The sequence below is a fragment of the Delphinus delphis genome, chromosome 3, assembly GCF_949987515.2.
Source record: "Delphinus delphis chromosome 3, mDelDel1.2, whole genome shotgun sequence".
Classification (NCBI taxonomy): Eukaryota; Metazoa; Chordata; class Mammalia; order Artiodactyla; family Delphinidae; genus Delphinus; species Delphinus delphis.
This window is the reverse complement of record NC_082685.1, coordinates 27833572-27851128: the sequence shown is the minus strand read 5'-3', so window position 1 is coordinate 27851128 and position 17557 is coordinate 27833572. Positions and strand designations below refer to the sequence as shown.

Below are 17557 nucleotides of genomic sequence, written 5' to 3'. Positions count from 1 at the left end.
GCACCCTGCTGTCCTCCACAAAACTGCCCCTCCTCCTGAAGGCTGCCCCTCAAGTCACAGGTTCCTTATATGACCTCACTGGGTAGTGATGACCTCACAGGCCTTCTCACAGTTTCCATGGCAGGGTAACCATGCAAACGTGCTGCCCTCAGAGAAACTTCCCTACCAGTTCTCCACCAGACACCAATCTCTTTCGTTGTCTGAGAGAGAATGTCTGACCAGATCTTCTATATTTACTCCAACCTGTCCTCTGTTCCCTGGGTGGGCAGTGCAGCAGGTACACTGAGACAAGGCATCGGTACAGGAGGCACGCTGTACTCACAACCTCACCTGGCTGCCACATGTTCCTGTGGGGCTTGCCCACCACACACACCTAAGCACTTTCCCAGCTGTAAGTAATAGCAGTGACCTGGGACACCTTCAGGGACCCACAGTGCTCACTGCTGAGGACAAGTGAAAGGTCATCCCTGGACAAGTGTGCAGGAAGGTTCTGATCTTTATAAATGTAGCCTTCCCCTTTGGGCTACAGGATGCTTCCATTCAGACCTTTTCCTGATTGGCCTCTTAGCAAAAGACAAGTGCATTTTTGCTGGCAAATGGTAAATGGAGCAGTTTGAGGAAAAGGGCCACTCTTGAACCGCACCTTCAAGCCCCAGCACCTCTGTGCTGTCATGTAGACATCTATATCGGTCCCCTCAGACACATCCCATACTGAGCTGCTGAGTACTAGGGGAGAGGGTGTTGCCATATTGATGGGAAGACCGGAAGAACCAAGGGGGGTGATGAAGTGCTAGTGAGACTGGAGGGCTGAGGAGATGGTATCCCAGGAGGCTGGGTGGAAGTGAGCCTAGACTTGGTACCCAGAACCCGGTTCTGAGTCTCCTGATCACTCTGCCTCAGGACTTGGCCTTGTTCTAATCTAGATAAAAGTATCAGAGGGCTAGAGTTCAGTGTGGTTGAAACAGGCAGTATAAATGGGGCCCAAGAGGGGTTGCCAAGGTGGGTGGGGTTCTTAACCAATTTCTATTAGATTATTCTTTTCCAAACCTTGAAAGGCATTTCCATTAAAGCCTCAGAAGTGACAGACTGCAAGAAATGTTTTCTCTGTTGTGGAAGGGAGAGGTGGAGAGGATCATGATTGCAATTACTTTTGGGTTCTACTGTTTTCCCTGGAAACGGTGAAGAGACTTCCTCATCTGCTGCAGCCGTAGGCTCTAGGGATTGCTTTTGCAGCCAGTGTCCCTTCTCTAGGGACTCATAGAGGTGATGGGCCAAGGCTGTGTTTTGGATGTCAAGTAGATTAAAGGTCTTCAGCCAGAAACTGGGAGAGACATGAGAGAGGGAAATTCTGGCAGGAGACTGTGCACAGCAGAAGTGACTGATCAGTTCTGATTTTCTTTGCAGAAGCAGTGGCTCCCGTTTCTCCTCCTACACCTGGTCACTACCATGTCCTCAACTGAGGGTATGGAGAAACGCAGTTGGGCCGGCATGGGGAGACATCCTGCCTGGTTGGTGGCTACCGGGTCTACGGGGATGTTCCTTTGGCCACGCCAGCAAAGGTGGAAGCAGAGAAGCCAGTCCCCAGACGTGCTCCCAAGAGAAAGCACTCTCCGGAAGAGCTGGACGAAGATCTCAGTTGCTCCAGACCCAAAATCTGGCAACTGTAGCATGGTGCCAGGAGGCGGACCCCACAGAATCTTGCAGGTGAGCCATTCTGAAGAGAGGGCAATGGTTTAACTGCCTAAGGCAGCGAATGCCTCTTCCTGCAGTGACCCCCCAACCCCGCCCCGCTACTGCCCACTGCCACAGATTAGAACCTGCGTCATTCTCTCTGAGCCTTCCTCAGCCAGGAGCCTCCTTCCACACTAAATGGCCATAAGCAAGAAGTCTCAGAAACTGAGGTTTGAAATGAGTCTGCCCTGAACATCCCAGGGCTGAAGCTGGCCTGGAAGAAAACCTGACGTTCCTCTGCTCAATCCTCAGGGGCCCCTTTGTGAGCTGAAGAAAGTCAAGTCTGCACTCTGCGAGCCGAGGAGGATGCAGGAGCAGAGACAGGGTGCAGAGAAGCCTTGGCAGTCTACCACATGGGCTCCTGCCCTAAGCCATTGTCAGCGGCCACCACCACAAACCAGCGGGGAGCTGGGCTTTCTGAAACTGTAAGCAGAAATCTGTGGCTTCCCAAAGAGCCTCCTGCATGGCATCTCAGGAGGCAGGATAGAGAGACCCAGGAAGACCCGCTCCCTGAAGCAAGAACAGGATGGAGAGTCAAGCAGCATGCACCCTGCCCCGAGGTTCACATGCTCCTTTATTGCCAGCCCTTTCTGTCCCCAGTGCGGTCCCTTACTGCTCAATAAAATGTTTTTTCTGTAACATATTTCTAGGGTTGCCAGTGCTCAGACTTAGGTCACTACCCCTGTGCTAGGCACTCCTGCCACCCGGGGGGATCAGAGCAAAAACTTGAGAGGCTGGGGATGAAGGAGTTTGGGCACAGTCCCTAAAGCATCTCAGTGGTTGCTTCTCATCTTCTGTGAGAAGGCACATCCCCAGTGTCTGTCTCTGTGTGTGTGTGTGTGTGTGTGTGTGTGTGTGTGTGTGTGTGTGTGTGTGTGTGTTGGGGGGAGGGGGTCCCTAGAGGAGGCAGCTGGTGGAGGGCCTGAGGCTGGAAATGGGGAATGGCGTGCGGCCTCTGAGCAAGCACAGGCACTTAACCCTTGAGGTTTCTGAGAAAGCTAGAGCCACAAGGGCCACGAGATAAGGCAAGCGTAGCAGCAGAACCCAGGTGCCAGGTTTTTCCTCAGAACCTATACTTCTCCACGAGGCCAGGCCTTCCATGCTCAGGTAGGAGGGATCCTGGCCAGAAGGTCAGACAGCAGCTCTGGGAGGAAGTTTGCTGCGGTGGGGGCTCTGCTGCCATGGAAACGACTTCATTTCCTTCCACTCAAATAGCCTACTGACTGGGTTCCTGCTCTGTTGAGTAAAAGGGTTGCTGACTCTCCCCAGAAGATTGTTCAGTTCACATCCCAAAAGTCCCTCTATTCAGGCCCTGGGGAGGTGTAGCAACTCCTGAGGGTGCTCTTTCCTGAGGCTGGCTAACAGAAGTGGGGGAGGTTCCTGATAGTTCCCAGGTGCTGGTTCAAGTCCCCAGAGAATGGTCATGCAGGTTGGGGTGTCAAGTAGGTGGAGAGAGAAGGTCGGGGGCAGAGGGCCTCCTCCTGAATCCAGAGCTCACAAGGTTACCCCCCCCCCACGAAATTTCCAGAAACTATCTCTTTCCCCACACCAGCCCCCATGGGTCAGTACGGGGAAACCGGGAGCCCAGAGTACTTGTGGCCACAGAGACAACTCGCACGCGGCCCTTGGGGTGGACGGGGCTGGCTGCAGGCAGATGGGGACGAGGTGTGCTCCCGGGAGGCCTCAGGCTGAAGGTGGCCCTCTGAGAGAAGCACCCCAGCTTGGACAGGAAGGTTAGAGGTGGGGAGAGCAACCTAGGGCACCCCCTCGGAGCAGTGGGAGTGGGAAGAGGGGCGGGGGCGGAGGGAACCCGCGATGGGAGGCGAGTGGGCTCTCAGCAGAGGCCAGCTTAGCCCGCGGGAGCTGCCTCTGAGCAGGGGGCAGGAGGGCAGTGCCGCCCTGTGGCTGCCGGGCTTCGCGGATCGCGGCTCTCCGCACACGGGTCGCAGGGTCCTGTGACGCTGTATCCCCTCCTTCACCCTGCCCCCTCGCGAGGCCGCGTCGCTGGGTGGTCTGTGTCGACGGGCAGAACCCCATCGCCCGCCCCTCTCAGACCTGCCTCTGCCCGCCTGCCTGGCCCTGCGCAGCTTGCGGCCCGGGGGCCTCGAAGGTCCCCATGCACTCAGCCAGCGGCCTCTTTTGTGTCTGCTGCTCCTGCTGGGTCTGCTGCTGCGGCCGGTAACCCGTGCAGACCACACCAGGCACCTCCAGCACCCCAAGTCCGCGGGAGCGCACACAGGCCCTGATGCGGGACTTCCCACTTGTGGACGGGTGGCTGCAGTATGTGCGGGCTGCTGGGGGCCGGTGGGGGCCTAGCCTGGCCCTGGGCAGGGGAGGAGGTCCGGAGCATGCAGAGCTAGTGGGGAGGCTCTCTCACACCACCCCTGGATGTCCTCTCCATCATCTACAGATGCCCTTCCCCTTCTCTGTCATCCCCTCCCCGGTGGGAACCCCTCAGCCCAGGCCTCAGCTGCTCCTAGTATAGTCTGTGTGACAGTGTGAGGTGGGGGGGGCCCCCAGGCTGGTCCAGGCCAGGCAATGTGTCCTGCCTGATCCCAAGACCTAAGGAGCCCACCCGTTTGCCTTGACCTCCCTCCAGCCACAAGGACATGCCCCTGGTCCTGAGGCAATTTTACCACAATGGGCTACAGGATGTTAATCTGCACAATTTCAGCCATGGCCAGACCAGCTTGGACAGGCTGAAAGACGGTCTCGCGGGTGCCCAGGTACCAAAGGGACACACAAGGTGCCACCATGGCTGCTGGGGAATGTGGGGCCCTTTGGGGGCCTCAGAGACCACAGGCTAGTTACATTGGAACTAAGTTACCATAGTGACCTAGAAAGTGCCATGCCATGGATGCTGGGGGCTACAGGAGTCACAGTGAGCCAGCCTGACGGGCATCCAAGTACCACAGAGAAAGCAACACATTACATGTGACTTCCGGGCACAGTGAGTGCTGTGCCAACTGAGCCCCAAGGAGTTCCAAAGCCCAGACTAAGCCCTGGCCTTCCCTCAGTTCTGGTCAGCCTACGCCCTATTCCAGACCCACGAACGGGATGCTGTGCACCTCACCCTGGAGCAAATTGACCTCATCCGCCTCATGTGTGCCTCCTATTCTGAGCTGGAGCTTGTGACCTCAGTTAAAGGTAGACGGGGCACTTCCCTGGTAGTCCAGAGGTTAAGACTCCACCCTTCCACCACAGGGGGTTCAGGTTTGATCCCCGGTGGGGGAACTAAGAGCCCTCAAGCTGTGTGGCACGGCCAAAAAAAAAAAAAGGTAAACAGACTGGTGGTGGTAGGTGTTAGGGACTTCAGTAAGCTACGCCTGCCTCTAAAAATGGTCATCTGACCTACCTGCCCCCAGCTCTCAACAATACCCGGAAGTGGGCTTGCCTCATTGGTGTGGAGGTGGCCACTCACTGGACAGTAGGCTCTCCAGCTTGCATACCTTCTGTGCGCTGGGTGTGAGCTACGTGACACTCACCCACACCTGCAACACGCCCTGGTGAGCACAGTGCAGATGGTGAAGGCCCAGTGAGGCGGGGATCTGCCCAAGATCACGCTGGGGCCCAAAGCAAGTTTACCCCTGGGATCCGGCCCTGAACCTGGGGTGGGGGGGGTGGAATTGAGGTTTGCAGAACAAGACTGAATCCCCAGAAGGGCCCTCCTACTGCCAGGCACAGCCCAGTTTGGGTCCCTCCTCTTGCACCAGTTGCAGGTGTAGATGGCTTGACAGAACCTCTTTCTAGGCTCTTGTAGCCAAGTGATGGCTACCAGTCAGACTGCCTCCTGGCCATCCTGCAGGGCACAGAGCTCAGCAAAGGGTATCCACCCCTTCTACAGCAATGTCAGTCGGCTGACCGGCTTTGGCGAGGTAAGGACCCGGGTTCCATACCCTGCCCCACATGAATGTACAGCCCCGCCTGTTCCCTACAGATAAATGCACACAAGATAAATGCAGCCCTGATGCCCTCTCCCCATCCTGTCCCTGCAGAAGGTGGTGGCAGAAATGAACCGCCTGGGCATGATGGTGGACTTATCCCATGTCTCGGATGCTGTGGCACGGCGAGCCCTAGAAGTGTCACAGGCACCTGTCATCTTCTCCCACTCAGCTGCCCGGGGTGTGTGCAAGAACACTTGGAATGTTCCTGATGATATCCTGCAGCTTCTGGTGAGACTGCCCTGGCCCTCAAACCTAAAGCAAGAGGTTCAAACCAGGAGCCCTTGAACCTGAGCCTCTTCTCCCTCAATTTCCTCAAACCCCAGGTTAAATATCTTCTGCCCCCAAAACCACGATCCACAGCCCCTGAACTCTTGCACCCTAGGTGGGGGTCTAGGCGGTAAGACACTCCTCCAAACCCGGAAACCCAGGGCCAAGACACCACCCAGAACAGGGCTGCGGCTCCTCCATTCACACGAACCCAGAGAGGAGACGACTCTGACCTCAAAGCCAGGGCTGAACACCTTCCTCACAGGGGCCGAGAGAGTGAACAGGCAGGTGGCTGTGCTGGCGGCCAAGCTGACTGTCCACCAGTCTGCCCCTGCAGAAGAACGGTGGCATCGTGATGGTGTCCTTGTCCGTGCGGGTGCTGCAGTGCAACCCGTTAGCCAACGTGTCTACTGTGGCAGGTGAGCCTCATCCTGGGCTCCCTGAAAACTCTGATTTGGAGCTGAAGCTGGGTCCAAATTTGGGGAGGACTTCAGAAGAGCCCCAGGGGTTTGACCCACCTATTGGCAATAGGTACAGCTCCCCAAAACCCAATAATGGACGGTACACAGCACCTTGGTGCCATGTGGAACTGGAGCCACGGAATCAAAACTGTGATACTGATGGGTATCAGGGAGGCTGTCAGACACAGAGCCCGGGTGCTGCCCATCTGTGCCTCTACAGGGGCTCCTAAAGCACACTGCCCCTACCTCTGGCCAAGGGACTGGACAGCTCCTTAGGTCTCTGGGGTCTTCTTCAGTTGTACTCTTGTTCCTCTCTCATCCTCCACACCCAAGGAAAGGAGCCCCCACAGGTTCTCAAGGAGACTGGGAGGCAGGGTGAATCTTGGGTGGGAAATGGCCCAAACAGGGTGCTCTGGGGTCCACTCCAAATCTGAAGTCCAGTCTAGAGCCAGCTGGGATCACTTCAGATCAAACCTCAGGGCCCTCTAGTTGGTATCTCAGTGCCAGGCCATGAAGGAACTGGCCTGTTTGACCTACAGGCTGAAAAAAGGGGAATCAACAGAGGCCAATCATCACCCCCACCCCTGCCCTGGAAGCCCCACACTGCTGACTTTCCATTTTTCAGATCACTTCGACCACATCAGGGCAGTCGTTGGATGCAAGTTCATCGGGATTGGTGGAGATTATGACGGGGCTGGCCAGTGAGTGCTTCCCCGTGGCTTGTCTCGGGCTGGCTGGGCAGCAATAGGGCTTTCACAGCCACCATGCCCACCACACTGTGGTCCTCATGGCCTTGACCATAGCCTCAGGTGTGCTGGTCCAACTGGTGTCTCCCCTCTCCCAGGGTCTGCTACCTGGGCTCTCCTGTCTGTTTGGCCCTACTCTAGGTCATCATATTTGTCTAAAACACCACACAGAGCTCATCTGCCCAGCATCTGCGCCCATCCAGTGCCAGCAGACCCACGGCCTCTGAGCAGACTCTTAGCAAGGTCTGGGCTGGGCTGACCATCTTCTCTGCCTGCAGTTGGGCCTGTGCATGCAGGGGGGTCAACCCAGTTCTTAAAAAGCTTTTCTTCTCTTTATAAATGGAGGCAAAAATTGCATTCAGTGAAAGGCATAGATCTTAACAGTACAATTCGATGACTTTTGGTGAATAGTCGAGGCGCTTTGGGGGCCTTCCTCTGAAGGATGAAGAGCAGGAGTGAATCACCTACTCTCTCCAAGTCTCCATTTTCCACATCTGACCAGGGCTGCGGTTCAGTGGACCCTGGACACATAGGGGTTCGGTTCTGACTCAGGACTAGGGAACAGGTCTGAGGCCCAACAGCTGGCTGGCTGGCGGCCACACAGGTTCCCACAGGGCCTGGAGGACATGTCCATATACCCGGTACTGATAGAGGAGTTGTTGGGGCGTGGCTGGAGTGAGGAAGAGCTCTGGGGTGTGCTTTGAGGAAACGTGCGGTGGGTCTTCAGACAGGTGGAACAGGTATGCTGGGCTGGGCAAAAGAGTAGCTCTGAGCAGGTGGTCCAAGCAGGTGTACGTGGGGGTGCTGTGAGAGGTGCTGCCCGCTGACTGCCACCTCCTGGTACGGGAGGAGAACGAGGGACAGAGTCCCTGGGAGGATGAGTTCCCAGATGAGCAGCTGGGCAGCTCTTGCCGCTCCGTCCTCCCACATCTGCATCAGAGAGAGGATCTGGCTCCAGACCAGAAACTAACCAGAGCTGTGGTTTGTGGGAATCCCATTTTGTCACCTAAGTGGTCATTCTCAAAATCTTGCCCCCACATGGGCCCAGGCCCCACAGTTATTGCTGCCTTCCCAGTCCTCACTGTTTGGCTCTGGTGATCCAGTTAATCCTGCCAGATGTCACTTTGGCAGCCACAGATACCCCACAAAGTTTCCTTGCATGCGAGCACAAACATTTCCTGAAAATAAATGTTTTAGAAATGGAATCAGCACGAGTGTCCTTCTCCGTGGTGGGGTCTGTGGTGCAGGCTCCCAATACTGGGGTTTGGTGGGGGACCCTGCAGTTTAGACACCAGATACTCAAGGAAGACCTGTTGGCAGTGGCCTGAGGAAACCCAGGTGGCTTGGCTCAGCACTGGAAGAAGACAGTGGGTGGCTCTGGCTGCGGGAGGGTGGACCTTACTCGGTTCCCTCTGTGTAGCTCACCTCAATCCACATCCTGACCCGCTGAGTACCACCTGGGGATCTTTCAGGGAATTCTGGTTCACATGCCCAAGAAGAGAACATGCCTAGATCACAAATGATATTGGCACCTATTTGGACAGAGCCCAGAATCTCAGGCTACTTAATGGGCCATGGACCTCCAATGGCTAGACACCTCCTTCCCTGTTCCTCAGGGACTTTCCCTCTCTAATCGGTTCAGGCTACTTCGACAACCACCCCATCTCCCCCCAGTTCATCAATGATAATAGCAACTGCACTAATTATATCCAAAATCGAGTAAATACATTGAGTTAATCATGAGAGGTAGGGCTTCCCTGGGGGCGCAGTGGTTAAGAATCCACCTGCCAATGCAGGGGACACGGGTTCGAGCCCTGGGAAGATCCAACATGCCATGGAACAACTAAGCCCGTACGCCACAACTACTGAGCCCACGTGCTGCAACTACTGAAGCCCGGGTGCCTAGAGCCGGTGCTCTGCAACAGGAGAAGCCACCACAATGAGAAGCCTGCGCACTGCAACGAAGAGGAGCCCCCGCTCACCGCAACTAGAGAAAGCCCATGTGCAGCAACGAAGACCCAACACAGTCAAAAATAAACAAATAAATAAATAAAATTTAAAAAGAAAAGAGATACAATACAGTATTATTAACCATAGTTGCCATGCTGTACGTTACATTCCAGAATGTATTTGTCTTGTAACTGGAAGTTTGTATCCTCTGACCACCTTCACCCATTTCCCCCCAACCTCATCCCCATAGGTTAAAATTTTAAATAGAGAAGCCCAGATAAGCTTCAATGAGAAGATGACATCTGAGCAGAGATTTGAGTTAGCCAAGTTGGTATCTAGTGGAAGAGTGCACAGGAGAGGAAAGGGCCAGTGCAAAGACCCTGGGGCAGGAGCTTGTCTGGTGTGTTAGAAGAACAGGAAGGAGGCCACTGTGGTTGCAGCACAGAACGGAGAAGAGAGTAATGGAAGTCAGATACACAGTGGATGGAGAGCAGTAAGCAGATAGGACACAGTGGTCAGACCCTGAATGGCCTTGTAGGACGCTCTGCGGTCTTTGTTAGCTCTTCACGATAGGAGCCAGTGAAGGGTTTTAAGGAGAGGAGTGGCGTGACTGATCACACTCCCCATGATCACGGTGACTGCTGTATGAAAAACAGACTGTGGGGGCCACGGTAGACACAGGCAGGTCAGTTAGAAGGCTCTCCAGTCACCGATGTCAGAGCTGATGGTGGCTCAGGACGGAGAGATAGTAGGGGAGGTGGTGAGAAGTGGTCACATTCTAAAAATATTCTGAAGGTAGAGCAACAGGAGTAAAATGAAGAAAATCAAAATCCCATGTCCCAGAGATAACTGTTAATTTATTTATTCTAAGCAAACAAGGTCCTGTCTAAAAACCACAAAGCTTGCCCAGGATGCTCTTCTCAGAGGTACTAACTTTTTACTTCTCAGCCTACTCCGGCCTGGCCTCCCCCTCTGCCACTCTCCCCAAACCGCGCTGATTAAAGTCACCAATTACCTCGAAGTTGCTCAATCTACGAGACACTGGCCTGTCCTCAATCTTGTTTTGCTAGCAGCACATGGCATGGTTGAGCCTCCCCTCTTCCTTGATCTCTCTCCTCCCTGGGTTCGTCGACTGCACACTCTCCCAGTTTTTCTCTCTACCCCTGCTTTTCAGTCTCTTTTGCTGGTTTCACCTCCTCCCCTCACATGTTGAGGCTGCTCCTTAGTCGTGGGCCCTCTTCCCTTCTAATCTAACACATCCTCCCTCACAAATTTATTCACTCCCATGGTTTAAAATATTGGCCATGATCATCTCCAAAGGCATCCCAACCTCACACCAACTGCTCAAAACACAACCCCACTCGGATGTCTTAAGGGCATCTTCTACTCAACATGTAGAAAACAAAGCCTTGATCTTCCCTCCTAAGGCTTGTCCTCTGTCTCCAATTATTTATTCAACAGACACTTACTGAGCCCCTAAGATATGCCAAGCACTGGTAGGCACTAGAGATAAAATGATGAGGCAGGAGGGAAAGGTTCAATAGAACAGAGGGTTATAGAAAGGGAACTTACAAATATGTGTGAAATTAAAACCACGTATGGTGCTATGAAGGAGCAGTTACGTAAGGCTGTGGGAGTCTAGGTCAGCAGGGAAGAGACTGATGGGGGTTGAGGAGGGCCTCCCTTAAGAAATAATCTCTGGGGACTTCCCTGGTGGTGCAGTGGTTCAGAATCTGCCTGCCAGCACTATTTACAATAGCCAGGACATGGAAGCAACCTAAGTGTTCATTGACAGAATAGATAAAGAAGATGTGGCACATATACACAATGGAATATTACACAGCCATAAAAAGAAACGAAAGTGGTTTATTTGTAGTGAGGTGGATGGACCCAGAGTCTGTCCTACAGAGTGAAGTAAGTCAGAAAGAGAAAAACAAATACCATATGCTAACACATATATATGGAATCTAAAAAATAAAAATGGTTCTGAAGAACCTAGGGGCAGGACAGGAATAAAGACACAGACATAGAGAATGGACTTGAGGACACAGGGATAGGGAAGGATAAGCTGGGAAGAAGTGAGTGTCGCTGACATACATACACTACCAAATGTAAAATAGATAGCTAGTCGGAAGCAGTTGCATAGCACAGGGAGATCAGGTCAGTGCTGTGTGACCACCTAGAGGGGTGGGATAGGGAGAGTGGGAGGGAGACGCAAAAGGGAGGGGATATGGGGATATATGTATACGTATAGCTGATTCACTTCGTTATACAGCAGCAACTAACACAACAATGTAAAGCAATTATACTCCAATAAAGATGTTAGAAAAAAATAATAGTGTTGTGAAATAAAAAAGACATGGTAAGTGGCGGCATTTGGGAATTGTTTGTTGTATTACAATGAAACCTTCACGAACTGTAATTTGTTGGTTATGCCATATTTATGTATTTTTATTTTTACTATATGAAGTATCCTTCCAGAATATTTTAGCCAAGCCTGTAACAACATTCTGTGTGTGTGTTTGTGTGTGCATACATGCATGTGTGTATATGTATGGGGCGGGCGGGCAGGTTACAGGAAAGAGAAGTGTAGAGCTGACAGAGATAGGTCAATCCAGCAGATTTTTGCATTTCCCTTCTCTGACACCTTAGGAAAATCCATCCACATACACATTCCATGTGTTTCTGTTGGGATTGTCAATCCCAGTGTCAGTATACTCCTTGAAGTTTGATACAGACATACCAAGAGAAAGGAGTTCTTTCTCTTCCTTTGGATCCTAAGTTATTAAGATAAGATTAGGAGGTTACTAAATGCCATTTTTCTCACTATGTGTAAAAACCTTGGCTGAGAATGTCTAGTGGGAACCAAAGCCAAGAGATTAGAAAAAGAAAGAGCTGCTTAACATCATTTGATAACCTGGAACAGACTGTTCCTGAAGCCCTTCTTTGGGTAATCTCAATAACATCATCCATTATTTTTTCTTTTGTATCTATGCCAATTTGAGCTGTTTCTGTCTCATGCTACCAAATGGATACCATCTACTTCAACTGAATCATCCAGTGGAGATATTTTTTCATTTCTAAATGGAGGCTTGGGTCAATAAAATGTACGGGATTCCTAAGAGATAACCAAAGCCCAACCCAAGAATCTCTGACCCAAGCCTTACTCCATCTGGATAAAAATTCAGATTTTGGTTTCTTCGCATGGGACCTTCTCAAACACTCTTGTTTCTCACAGAGTTTGCACTCACTCCTGGGCTACTATGGGGTGACCTTCCAGCCCAATCAAGCCCTGCCCCCAGGTCCCCTACACCAATATCAGCCCACTTGGAGATGCAGGAGGGGGCAGTGGAGCAATCAGAGACCCAGTTGGCAGGCTTGAGAGAACCCTTCCTAGCCCCTATACCTCATCAAACTTCACAGTGTACTGAGTTGATTTATGAGAAAAGGTTATTAAAGCATGTAAGAGCTCCTGCTGGAGAGAAAATTATCTGTATAAACAAAGTGTTATTATAGGAATCGAGGAGGCCACATGTGGGAAAGGTCATTAAAATAAGGAAAAACCGGCATATCAATCCCTTCTAAATCACTGATCTCGCATGAGAGAAGTTAAATATCTCTATATCTCACATGTTTCCTTTTGATCATTAGTCCTTCCAGCTCAGAAGGGGACATTCTCAGATGCTAAATTGCTGAGTACTTTAAATTAGGGGGAACTTCTAAGACATAAGTTGTGAAGTTGGATTTTTGAAGGAGGGCTCAATTAGAGACTGCGTAGTAATACAAAGCAGGCACTTGAATCTCTAGAGTGTTATTTTCTCTCCTACAAATGAAAGACTAATTTTTTTCCTTTGCTTCATTTGACAAGATTTGATATTTTCCATTCTTTCTCCTAACAAGGGGGAATGCACAACAGTCACCCTGTATACAGTGGTGTAATTCACAGAAATGATTTTCAGGCTTTGGGTTAAGAAAACAAATCCCCTTAGTAGATTAGTTTGTATTTTAAAAAAAAAATTTGAGTTAGGGCCAGATTCCTCCCATGGAAATAATATTAGTAAACAGTTGGTTCCATTAAGATGTTTTACTCAAGTTTGGTTCTCTGAGCCAGATTCCTTTGTTCTTAACATGGGGTTTTGACAGCCCAGCTCAGACTACTGATCTATATTCTTCAAGCGAGTGAGCAATATAATGAGCCTTTGATTTCCCTTTTATTCATTCTTTGGAACTTTAATTCTGGAGTTTAGAGACAATGATATTATATCTAAATGTTATCAAAAGTTTTGTTTGCAATGTAAAATTAGGTGCAATTAAGTGGTGGTGTAAAGATATTATGATGGCATTTTAGTCAGGGGCCCTAGCACTACTTGAATTCTTGCCTTAGGTACACCACTACTTCTTTTATAATGTTTCCAAGGGAGATACTAAACAAAGGAGGCAAAATACAGGGGCTTTGACCCCCAAACACCAAAGCAGAATTCAAGCACCCTGGGCTCAAATCCATAGAGAGCTCCTGTAGCCATGTGAGGCAGGTTTAAATGGACTAGAAGCAAGTAGAAAGGCTATTATTCTGTCTCAACAAAGCCCGACAAATTTGAGTGCTTATCTCTGCAAAGTTTTCAGTGCCTAAGCCTGAACTGGGAATTCTTAGGATCTAGTGGTAAAGAAGCATCCAAAGAGAGATGTCTGGACTTTCATCCAGTGTAGCAGTACCAGGCCAATATACCACCCCAAAGGAGAAGAGATGAATTTTTAAATCACGTAGTGACTCCACCCAAAGTGGCCCCTTTTTGCAGGTGGAGGAAAGTGGCTATCATGAAAAAGAGGAGTCAAAGAGCTCTTCTCCATTCTTAGAAACCAAAATGTGAAAATTTTTCATACCCCAGCATTGCGTATGTTAACATATGTCTACTTGGCTCATTTAGGAGATCCTTTATCTCAATTGCATTAGTGTGGTCTTTTATATAATGCTAGACATAATTAGTCATCCAACGTAATGAGTTTGAACTGAACTGTGATTTGTACTAGAGTCCCCATAGTTACACTCAAAGTCCTCCAAATTTATTTAAAAGCATTCATGCTATGAACATCTATTATTTTGCGGTCTGTCATCTTTTTATCTTTCTTCTGGTAGCTATATCCTAATTTCCCCACCTTCAATCCATGTGCTTCTCGTGGCGTTGACTCTACCTTTAACTCAAGAATGGGATGAATGACCCAGACCTGGCCAAAGTCCTGCATCCTGATGGTACCAATAATCCAATCAAAGATGAGCACATGGGGGCTTCCCTGGTGGTGCAGTGGTTAAGAATCCGCCTGACAATGCAGGGTACACGGGTTCGAGCCCTGGTCCGGGAAGATCCCACATGCCGCGGAGCAAGTAAGCCTGTGTGCCACAACTACTTAAGGCCGAGCGTCTAGAGCCCATGCTCCGCAACAAGAGAAGCCACCGCAGTGAGAAGCCCACATACCACACAGCAACAAAGACCCAACGCAACCAAAAATAAAGAAATTAAAAAAAAAAAAAAAAGATGAGCACACGGGCTGATACAGTCCCATCAGAGTGGACCCCAGAATGTTTTTTGGAAATGCTAGGATAAAGACGCTCACTCTTTTTCACTGGATTTCAGCGTTGAAGCATGCAGTTCCAAGAGCTGATGACAGTCATTTTTCAAGCATGAGACGGAAGCCACCAAGAATGGAGACAACATTAAGGCAACATAGCTGAGAAATGTACAGAGAAAAAGTAAATTCTGGAGACATCATTTGAGCCCTGGATCAAGTCATATCTGAGGCTGGTATGTCTTTGAATTACTTGATTTACAAGAGCCAATAAATTCTTTTCCATGTGTAAGCCAGTTTGGGTTGAATTTTTATCTTTTGTAGACTTAAAAAATGCCATAAATGATACACATATGTGCATTTCATAAAAATTAACCAGGATAAAATAACACTAAAGGGTAAAGATAATTCTAAAAACCCACACACTAGTAATAAAAATTAGATCTAAAATGTTTGAGTACCTACTATAGGCCAGACATTATTACAACTTCATTATATGTTTAACTCATTTAATTCTAACAACAAATCCATTAAGTAGGTGTTATTATTTTTGCCCTTTTACATATGGAAAATGTGACACAAAGAGGTCAAGAAACCTGCCCAAGGTCACTTAGTAGTAAGATGGGGCTCAAATACTAACCTGGGCAATCTGAACCCAGAGCTTGTGTGCATAACTGCTACATTCTACTGCTAGGATCTCCCAAAACATACTTTCAATGCTCATCACCTATAAAGGCATCTGCTTGAGAGATCAGGGTCATTTTATGGTGTAAAGTCAAAAAGTGGCCTTAAGGTAAATATGAAGAGCCTCAAATAAAGACATATATATATATATATATATATATATATATATATATATATATATATTTAATCTGCAATATAACTGGAGCCCACAGAACAATTTCCATGTTAAGAGAATGGCCTTAAGCATCAGTCTTTTCAGTCATGGGCCCAGCAACAGGTGTTTTGAGGTATCTCTCTCTCTCTCTCTCTCTCTCTCTGTGGAATGGCCAGTGGGGAAGGGGCAGAAAGCAGGATATGGGGCAATGGGGTACAAAAACTAAGGTTTCAAGTTCTAGTCAGCTTCACATTCTAAGGGGTCCCTTCCTGTGGCTGTGTGTTCCAGCAGGGCCAGGGGTGAGAGCCAAGAGAAGTCAGATATACTACTAAGGACCTCAGTAATCAGTTCATGGACAGCAGACTCTCAATCCTTGTTATGGGCTGAATTGTGTCACCTTCCAAATTCCTGTGTTGAAGCCCTAACCCCCAGTACTTCAGAAAGTACCTGCATTTGGAGACAGGACCTTTAAAATGGTAATTAAGTTAAAATGAAACTGGTAGCGTGGGCTCGAATCCAATTTGATGAGTGTCCTAATTAGAAGAGGAGATTAGGACACACAGAGAGACACCAAGGACACGCACACAGAGAAAAAGGACCATGTGAGAGAACACAGCAAGAAGACAGCCATCTGCAAGCCAAGGAGAGAGGCCTCAGAAGAAACCAAACCTGCAACACCTTGATCTTGGCCTTCTAGCCTCCAGAACTGTGGGAAATATAAATTTCTGTTGTTTAAGCCACCCCTTCTGTGGTATTTTGTTATGACAATCCTAGCAAACTAAGACAGTCTCTAAGAGTTCAGGGTAAAGATATATTCAGGGACACCCCATAGATGGCAGCACTAAATCTACCTGGGGAGAGTTTATTAAAAGCTAGGTGAATGCCATGGTTCCCCACCACATGGAGAACTAGAATGCTGAACAGAATGACTAGGTAAAAGCAAAATTGTAGGTTCAGACCAATGGGCAGTGTTTGACGGGCACTGGATCAGATACCCAGATTACAATCCTAGCTCTGCTACTAACCAGCTGTGTGACCTTGTGTATGGTCTTTAACCATACTGAGCCTGAGTTTCTTCATCTGTGAGGGTCCCTATCTCATGGATGTGTCAAGGATTAAATTAAGAGAGAATATATGAAAAACATGTAGTGCAGTTGCAAAACCATGGTAGGTACTTAATAAATGGAAGTCATTTGGTAACCGCGATTTGGTGATGCTGCATGCCTAGGGTTCACTCCAGTTAGAACCTATGGCTTCCAGCCTGACTCATGCATAGCTCATGGCTGGCAGGGCCAAGTCTTCTGGCCATTTGCCTGCCTTGGTGGAGATTAACTTCCCTGCTGGGTTGTGCTGGCAGAGCAGAAGTTCAAGGCCCATAGCTGAACAGACTGAGACGCCAGAGCTAAGATTTTTCCCCATGCCCTCACACATAGATAGTAAATCTATCCAACAGGGTCATCTTAGAACAAAAAAGGACAACACCAGGCATGGATTCCAGCATCCTGTTTAGCACCCCCTTCAAAGCACTCTGACCCTCTAGACCTCCCTTGAACACTAGTGGGAAAAAGCTCCAGATGAGGAAATTCCAGGAATAGTATGCAAAGAAAGGGTCATCTTTTGATATGTGGGTGTCATTTGCCTAAAAAAGCAGCTCTTGAATAATCAAAAACACACCAAAGTGTAAGCAGTAAGTTAGGTCTACATATCCAAAATGCCCAGACCACCGCTACAATGAAATTGAAGACTTTTTAAAGTCAGTTATGACTCTAAGAAAAAGGAATTTTACAAAAATGGAGGCTAGATTTTAAAAACACTTCTTGAGACTCGGTCACAATCAGGAAATATCTTTTCTTAAGATATTTCCAACAAGGATGACTTTGTTTTCTTACTCTGCTCAATAAGATACCCATTTACAATGCCAAACCATTATAACAAGAGCGAACCTGTTATGACAAATATTGTTGCCCCAGCCAATGGTCCACTCATTTCAAAATATATTTAATAAACATTTCCAGAACCACCAAGAATGGAAAAACTATGAATGCTATTTCCTGTTGA

The 17557-nt window shown here is 49.1% G+C and overlaps 2 protein-coding genes across 2 annotated transcripts in view; both read left to right on the top strand.

Moving 5' to 3' along the window:
- Window positions 1-210: 210 nt before the first annotated feature.
- On the top strand, window positions 211-3423 carry LOC132422371 (DPEP2 neighbor protein-like). The gene is given in 3 exon segments (XM_060007147.1): window positions 211-277; window positions 1405-1704; window positions 3284-3423. Coding segments are annotated over 3 exon segments (507 nt in total).
- Window positions 3424-3546: 123 nt separating this feature from the next.
- The window catches only part of LOC132422370 (dipeptidase 2-like), a 66253-nt gene continuing 52242 nt past the window's right edge, over window positions 3547-17557 (top strand). Inside the window, 13 exon segments of the mRNA XM_060007146.1 lie at window positions 3547-3673; window positions 3785-3920; window positions 3922-4002; window positions 4331-4457; window positions 4749-4878; window positions 5097-5135; window positions 5138-5237; window positions 5537-5606; window positions 5727-5903; window positions 6280-6361; window positions 7029-7104; window positions 7754-7889; window positions 7963-8130. Of these exon segments, the coding sequence (XP_059863129.1) occupies window positions 3547-3673; window positions 3785-3920; window positions 3922-4002; window positions 4331-4457; window positions 4749-4878; window positions 5097-5135; window positions 5138-5237; window positions 5537-5606; window positions 5727-5903; window positions 6280-6361; window positions 7029-7104; window positions 7754-7889; window positions 7963-8130 (1449 nt within the window).